Genomic DNA, 7,985 nt, shown 5'->3' with positions numbered 1-7,985 from the left:
CTTGTGGTTAGCCCAGCCCACAATGCCAGCAGGACTCCTTAATAAAGCACAGGCTGCTTCCAAGTTGCTTCCCGTCCTTAGCCATCTGTCATAACAGCACAGAAGGAACCTTTATGATAATCTTGTGTCCCTAAGAACGTTCAAAACACGCTCAGTGACTTATTCTAAAAGGCAGGTTCCTGATGGGCACAAGCGTGTGTGCTGCACTACTACTAGTGACTCAAACATCACCGGTGCCACCGAGGACAGTCCTGGCAATCTGCCTCCATCAGGGTCCCTGCAGAGACCCTCTGGAACGGGTCTACTCGAGCGCGTAAATCAGAGTTGGCCTCTGAAAGGCAGGAAGGTGCTATCTCTGGGGAGGATTCTCCTCCCAAACAAATGCAACCTAGGACATGGTCCCCTGGCCTGAGATAGGCCAGCACGCAGGGAATCGCCAAGAGGAAGCAGTCACAGAGTGACCAGGCTCGCCTCCAGGGTTGGTTCGCTAGCCACAGGCCAGTAGTGCTGGGCTTCTGAGTAGGGGCCACCCTCCCAGGGCTACCCATCCTGAGGTTGGGACCCAAGGATGCCCCTTTCTTTGCTGGGTCACTGGCTTGAATGGCATGCATGTCTTGGAAATCAATCGAGGGCAGGTCCAAGGGTGCGGTAAGAAGCCAGCCCACAACATGGTTTCACTTGGGAGAGGAATGAGCCGCCCTGAGCCCCTGAGAGAACAAAAGCCCTCGTTCATGTCCTGACAGTAAAGCAGGAAAGGGTCCCACTATTCAAGAGCAGTGGAGGACCTAGGGCGGAGGGGCCAGTGGGGAGGTGGCGCCCATCCTTCAAAGGGAGCTGATCTCTTGGGGCAGGAGCTCCCGGGGCAGTTTTAAAGGGGTGGGAGGGACATCGTGAGAAGCCCAAGGATAGGCAGATGGTTGCAGTCATGATTTTTACCTTTCCCGGTAACCCCTGCCCCCCAGCAAGGATCGAGTGGGAGGGACAGCTTGGTTCGGGGTGCAGGGCAGTCCCCACAGACATCTGAGGCCCCCAGAACTCTTCCTCCCCTGTCGGGGATGAGGTCACCGTCCTGGTTCTCCCGAACAGAACAGGTGGGGTGGGAGGTGGGAAGAGAAGTGGCCCGCCTGACCCAGTGAGTGGCTGCCAGGATTACCACCCAGGCAGCATGTGCCACCTTTGATTAAGCCTCATGTAGAGCAGCAGGTCGCCTGGGAAGCCGGAATCATTGTGGGAGGTGTGGGGGTGTTAGGTCCTGGCTGCCCTGCCACAGATAAAAACCCGGGGGCCAGGGAGTCCGGCCGTCAAGCTGCAGGGGACCTGGAACTTTTCCTGCACCGTCTGGAAAATGCAAGTCATGTTGCCTAGGAAATACCCGCTGCACCAAGTGGCCCGCACGCGGCCGGCGGCGGAGCAGCGGTGGAGGCAGCTGAAGCCAGTTCCAGGAAAACCGGAGCAGGGTGGTAAGAAAAGAAGCGGCCCCACTTCCCAGCCCGCAGGCCGGGTTTCTAGGCGTGGTGGCTGTGCGCCTGCCCAAAGGAAAAGCAACCTTCACGCTGGAGCTGGTGACACGCCGCCGCCGGGCATGGGGCGCGCTGGCCGGTCCCCGCTGTGCCGGCGAGTGAGCGCATAGATCGACGGTTCAGCCTGCGCCGCGACGAGTGAGGATGCCAATTGGTGGGCCAAGTGTCCATAAACAAAAGCTAAGCTATAGACAGCGACAGTGCCTGCCGCCTGCAGACAGCCCCTGCGGGAGGCGACCCTGGCCGACTCTCCCAGGCTGGCTCCGAAGCTAAGAGGAAGCCTCCCTCGGCAGGGCGGTCCCCAGCAGCCCTCTCCTCCCGGTCCATCTGGAGGCAGCCTGGCCAGAGTGGAGTAAGTTCTTCCTCAGCAAGTGGAGGTGAGCCCGTGTGGACTCTACGATGGAAAAAGACAGGAGCCAGGGCTCTGAGCAGTCGGCCCTGGCCACGCTGAGCGACCCGCAGGTGACCCTGCTGGCGGCCCACAAGCGGAGGTCCTCCAGGAGCCCTGGGGCCAGAGGCTCGACCCTTCCAGAAGACTCTTCCCCCTCCAGGAAGGGAGAGCGTTCCCAGAGGGGCTTGACTGGAACCCGGGAAATCCGCCCCAATCAGGTCAGTGCAATAGCAACAGAGCTAAATAAGGAGCCACCTTAGTTAGTAGGGGGCCAGCTGTGTGTGGTGGGTGGGCAGAGAGGGAGCTTAGCCCCCTGGCTGGGGGCCAAGGTGAACATCTCCAGTCGCTGAGCAACCTTTCAGTTTGCTTATTTCCCTGTCTTATGAGCCTCTGTGGAGCCTGCCTTTTCCAAGCGCCAGGAGCCACACAGAAATGGGTCTCCCCTCGCGTGTTTAATGAAAAGTGTGTTCCTGATTTTGTTCATCTCTCCATTTAACATCCAAGCAAAGCTGCTTTTCTTCAAGTACGTTTTTCTGTCCACTCAGAAGGTCAGCCCATGTTCAAAAGCCGGGCAGTATAATGCTTGCTACAAGCGGTGCTTTCCAGAAGCAGTGTCACGGGTCTGGTGGTCAGTTAGATCCACCCAGCCCCCCACTCCCACCGCCCAAGTGTTTTTGAAGGCTTGCTATTCCTTTAATACAAAGGAAAGTTTTCAAAAGTTCTTTGCCTATTTAAAGACGTTATTTCCGCTGATGAAAGCAGCCCCCTGAAATTTACCAAGCTCTCACACGGTTGGAGTCATGTGCCACTTGAGCATTGGGAGTAGACATTCTCTCAAGCGTTTAAAGACTGTGCCTTTAAAAAAATAAATCATTTTATTGGGGGCTCTTACAGCTCTTATAGCAATTCTTAAATCAATTGTATCAAGCACATTTGTACATATGTTGCCATTATCATTTCCCAAACATTTTCTTTCTACTTGAGCCCTTGGTATCAGCTCCTCTTTTTGCCCCTCGTTGCTGTCCGAATTTTACGCTCGGAGGCCTTTAATTTTGAAATACTAAAAAGGTTGTTTGGTGTGCTGAGCTTGTGGAAAATTCCAAAAGACCCATGGAAAAGTTCTTCCCAGTCCATTTTAACAACAGGACGCATATATACTGGCTGTCAGTTTGGGTGGATTTTACTCAGCATGGAGATTAGGGTGTGTTTTTCTTGGGGGTGGGGAGGCTCCTGTGAGGTGGTAGATAAGATCTCCGTGATTTTCAATTCCTTGGCTTTTCAAAGCAGTTGTGTAATTTTTATTTTGTTTCCATTCCAAGTGCTTGAAACCAGCACCTAATGTGAGTGAAGTGTCTTACACATTGAATCTTCAAGTGCAACAAAACATTGAATCTGGCCTTTGGGGGCGTTGCCCATTTTTGCCAGGTCACTGTCCAGGTGATCATTTTAGCTGGGTGTTCAAGATAGCAAAATATGGAGGGGTGATGCTTGAGAGCATTTCTTTAAAATATTCTAACGTTTGCATTACAAATGGGCTGTGAAATAGTCTGATGACTATTTCTGATGGCCAGTGCCAGCCTCTCGTGAGCAGAGAAGACCCAGCGGAAGACCCGTTTCAGCTGTCCTGTAGGCAAAGTTGCAGCTCTATTCTTGAGTTGACTCATGGCAACCCTACAGGACCAGGGCAGGGTTTCCCAGGCCGTTTAAGTCTTCAGGGACGAGTTGAAAGCCTCTTCTTTCTCCCCTTGCCCTTGAGTGGATTGCAATTCATAGCAACCCACAGGCCAGAGTAGAACTCACCCCCACTGGGTTTCCCAAACGGAAGTCTTTACTTTTTACTGAAGTAGCCAGCAGCTGGGTGCTTACACAACTGCGCCGCCCCCAGGGCACCTTCCTGGGTTGGAAGGCTCTCCACGTACACAGAAGACGGATGTAGCCATGAGCTTGGGCTCAAGGATCCCGGAGGAGAGGAAGGAGCCACCTGGAGTCACTCCACTGCAAAGACGTGGCCCTCAGCCCGAGGCAGGACTGGGAAGTCCCTTTTTAATCTCAATTTCCTGTACTGCCAGCTCCTCCCCTCCTGCCTTTCGCAGCCCAGTCCCTCGAGCCTTTTTCCCCTTCTCTGGGAATATACTTCCAGACCTTCTTTCATCAGAATTGTGGACCACGAGTTAGATCCCAGCCAGACAGATTTGCACCCAATGGCTAAAACCCACTGCCACTGACTCACAGCGCTCCTACAGGGCCACGCATGTACACTTGCTCCATCAGCTCCCCTAGGCTGTAACTCATCTTTTCCCCCCAAGAAGCAGCTGGTGAGTTTGAATTGCCCACCTTGTGGTTGGCAGCCCAGTGTGTAACCCACAGCTCCACCAGGCCCCTATGGCTGAGCACAGGGAACCGACTGCCAAGAGAAAGAGCTAGAGAACCCCAGAAAGAGCCCGAGCCAAGGTAGCTATTCTGGGTCTTTGCATCTCAGCCGGTCCTCCACGGCTTTCTGTCAAAGGACCCAAACTCAGGGAAGGACCACCCCTGTGGGTTTCCGAGACTGCATCTCTGTACTTCGTCTTTTTCCTGCAAAGGACCAAGCAAGGACGCGCCAAGCATCAGGTGTTCCTGGAGACGAGGTGGAAGAGACCCTCTTAGAACACCCGGGCCTTCTCACGGTGGGCACCTGACTCTCCTCCCTGCCTCTCCCCTCAGCCTGCCCTGCCGTGTGCCCTGGGTGTCTGAGCCACAGCTTTCCTATAGAAACCCCACCTCTTCTCAAGAAAACCAGCCTTTCGTTAAGCTGGGCAGACAGTGATAGGTTAAGGTCATAGAGACAAACAGCCATAAAGTCGATTTCAATTCATAGTGACCCCGCAGAGTAGAGAGCTCCCCCTGTGGGCTTCTGAGGGTGTGGATGTCTACAGGAGCAGAAATTGTTCATCCGGGTGCCTGATGAGTTCAAACTGCTGACCTTGCAGTTAGCACTCTGCCACCGGGGCTCCTCAGAGCTGAAAAATCACTTCTCTGAGCACTATGAGTTGATACAGTGTATCCTAGGACTGGCTCCCGTCTTTCTCCCTGTGGCTTCACTGTGTGGGGAGGTGAGTGAGGGGAAGCCGGACTCGCTGTCTGACATGCAGTCTGTAGAGTCTCCTTCCTGGTCAGCTCAGGGTGGAGGACATAGAATTCCCACGTCTGTAGGTCTGGCTTCTCGTGCAGCTTCTCGCCTGCTTCCTGTGTGGGTTGTAGTCTTGGGCTCTGGGTCTGTTTAGACATCCATGGTGAGAGGTTTTTGAAACAATCTCTCGTGTTCAGAATCGAAACAGTGATTTCTTTGCCTTGTAGATCTCGTCTCAACCCTCTGTGCCCGCTCGTGCCTGGGAACCGGCCATGAAGCAGGATTTCGCCTATGATAATGCGGGCTACGAAAGCAGTGAGAACAGTGTGGCCACCAGTACGGTCCACATTGTGGGCATGACATGCCAGTCTTGTGTCAAGACCATCGAGAGCATGGTGTCCAGCATGGATGGCATCGTGAGCGTTAAGGTCTCCCTGGAGCAGGGCAACGCCGCCGTGCGGTACATGCCGTCCGCCGTGAGCCTGCAGCAGGTCTGCTACCTCATCGAGGACATAGGCTTCGAAGCCAGTGTCACCGGAGGGAAGGCTGCCCCCAGGCCCTCCCCCGTGGGGGAGGCCCTGGTCAAGCTTCGAGTGGAAGGCATGACCTGCCAGTCCTGCGTCAACTCTATCGAGGGCAAGCTAGGGAAGCTGCAGGGTGTGGTGCGCGCCAAAGTCTCCCTGGGCAACCAGGAGGCCGTCATCGCCTATCAGCCTTACCTTATTCAACCAGAGGACCTCAGGGACCACGTCAGCGACATGGGATTCGAAGCTACCATCAAGCACAAGGCAGCCCCCCTGAGCCTGGGGCCAATCGATATCGGACGCTTGCAAAGCACGAACCCAAAAAGGCTCTCAACTCCTGTTCCTCAGAGTCCCCGTGGTCCTGAGCCCCCGGGGGACCAAGGAAGCCCCGGCGTCACCCTGCAGCTGAGGGTAGAGGGAATGCGGTGTAAGTCTTGTGTCTTCAACATTGAAAACAACATCGGCCGGCTCCCCGGGGTCCACGAGATCCAAGTGTCCTTGGAGCATGGAACAGCTCAAGTACACCTTGAGCCTTCTCTCATCTCCCCTGAGACCCTCCAGGAGGCCATTGAAGCTCTTCCCCCGGGGAACTTCCAAGTTTCTCTTCCTGGGGCCTCAGAAGGGAATGGGACTGAGCGCCGGGCCTCTGGCTGCTCCCAGCGGAGTGAGGAGCCTGGAGCGCACAGCAGGGTGACGCTTGCCATTGCAGGCATGAAGGGCGCATCCTGCGTCCAGTCGATCAAAGGAGTCCTCTCCCAGAGGGAAGGTGTGCGGCGGGTGTCTGTCTCCCTGGCAGAAGGGACCGGCAGCATCCTCTTTCACCCTGCTCTGCTGAACCCAGAAGAGCTCAGAGCTGCTGTCCAAAACATGGGATTCGAGGTGACCATCCTCTCCGGTACGTAGTGGACATGGGGTGCATGGCGTATCCCAGGGTCGTCTCCTGTCCTTCTCCCTATGTCTGGCATCACTGCGTGGGGAGGTGGGTGAGGTGAGCCGTACCTGCTGCCTTACACGGAGATGGTGCTGGCAAAACTCTGTAAACTCCTCCTTCTGCCTCAGCTCGGGATGGACGCCATAGAATTCCCATGTCTGTAGGTTTGGCCTCTCAGGTGGCTCAGGCTGGACAGCCAGATTCCTTGCATTTGGTTTCTTTCCCAAAAGAATTCGCGTCCTGAGTTCGAGAGGGTACAGTTGGCATAGCAGGCCCTTCTCTGGCCCGAGGCTTTGTCATCACGCTCTCTGCAGATTTCTCCATGGAACAAAACAACGCAGTCATCACTACATCAGGACCTTGGGCTCCACTCCTAGGGACTGGCCTCCTTACAGTGGGGATTAAAGGGTTTCATGATCTTCCTGGTGGCTGTAAGGGATGGGGAAGGCAGGGGGAAGAAATGGGCTGGAGAGGCAGGCGTGAGGGCCTCCAGCATATTGGGAGAACCATGGGAGGTAACAAGAGGACCCAGGAAGAGAACATTGAAGCGAGTCTCAGTGGTGCTGGTGTCATGGGACTTAAGAGGGCCTGGGAAGGGCAGGGTCCAGGGAGCAAAGGACAAGTGTCCAGGAGAGCATTTCAGGTGCCACCGAGAGGTCATGGAAGCCACCTCTTGACAATGGCATTTGCAAATCCAGGGAAATTAACACTGTCTACTATCAGGAGCCCTAGTGACACAGTGGGTTACTCTTTGGCTACTCACTGTAAGGTCAGCAGTTCGAAGCTACCAGTTGTTCTACAGGAAAAAAAGACGAAGCTTTTAGTTCACGGTCTCAGAAACACATTGTAGGGTCGTGTTGGAAAGCAAGGATACTGCTTTCAGGACTAAGGTGTGCTTGACCCAAGCCATGGTATATTGAATTGCCTCCTATGCATGGGAAGTTGGACATTGAATAAGGAAGACTGAAGGAAACCTGATGCATTTGAAAGATGGTGCAGGCACAGACTCTTGAAAGTATCGCAGACCGCCCGAAGAACACACCCGTCTGTCTTGGAAGAAGTACAGCCAGAGTGCTCCATGGAGGCAAGGATGGTGAGATTTTGTCCATGTACTTTGGGCACGTTGTCAGGAGAAACCAGTCGCTGGAGAAGGACATCATGCGTGGTAAAGTAAAGGGGCAGCAAACAAAGAGGAAGTCTCTAGACAAAATAGAAACAGTGGCTATAACCATGGGCTCTGGCATAAGAACAATGGTGAGCATGGCCCAGGCCCAGGCAGTGTTTCATTCTGTTGTCTACAGGGTCGCTGTGGGTGCGAATCTGTGGTTGGAGGTGGGGTGGCCAGCTCCCCCCCACTAACCACGGGTTTGGTTAGCACAATTGTACAGCGATAATAAGTAAAGATTATAGTAAAGTTACAGAGAGCATGAGAGATAGAGAAGAGAGTCAAATAATGGAGTCCGACACATTTCATGGCAGCATGCTCACCTCAGTCCCGCTCGGTGGTCCA

General features: G+C 54.4%; 1 protein-coding gene across 1 annotated transcript in view; it reads left to right on the top strand.

The window, feature by feature from the left end:
* ATP7B (ATPase copper transporting beta) overlaps window positions 1-7,985 on the top strand; it is a 64,666-nt gene that overhangs the window by 11,530 nt on the left and 45,151 nt on the right. The window contains exon 2 of the mRNA XM_045287075.1: window positions 5,248-6,439. Within this exon, the coding sequence (XP_045143010.1) occupies window positions 5,293-6,439 (1,147 nt within the window). The 5' untranslated portion in view covers window positions 5,248-5,292. The remainder of the gene's footprint in view (window positions 1-5,247; window positions 6,440-7,985) is intronic.

The sequence above is a fragment of the Echinops telfairi genome, unplaced genomic scaffold (assembly GCF_000313985.2).
Source record: "Echinops telfairi isolate 266 unplaced genomic scaffold, ASM31398v2 ScPeMD7_11;HRSCAF=52, whole genome shotgun sequence".
Lineage (NCBI taxonomy): Eukaryota > Metazoa > Chordata > Mammalia > Afrosoricida > Tenrecidae > Echinops > Echinops telfairi.
The sequence above is the reverse complement of the archived record's forward strand: the minus strand, read 5'-3'. Positions and strand labels throughout refer to the sequence as shown.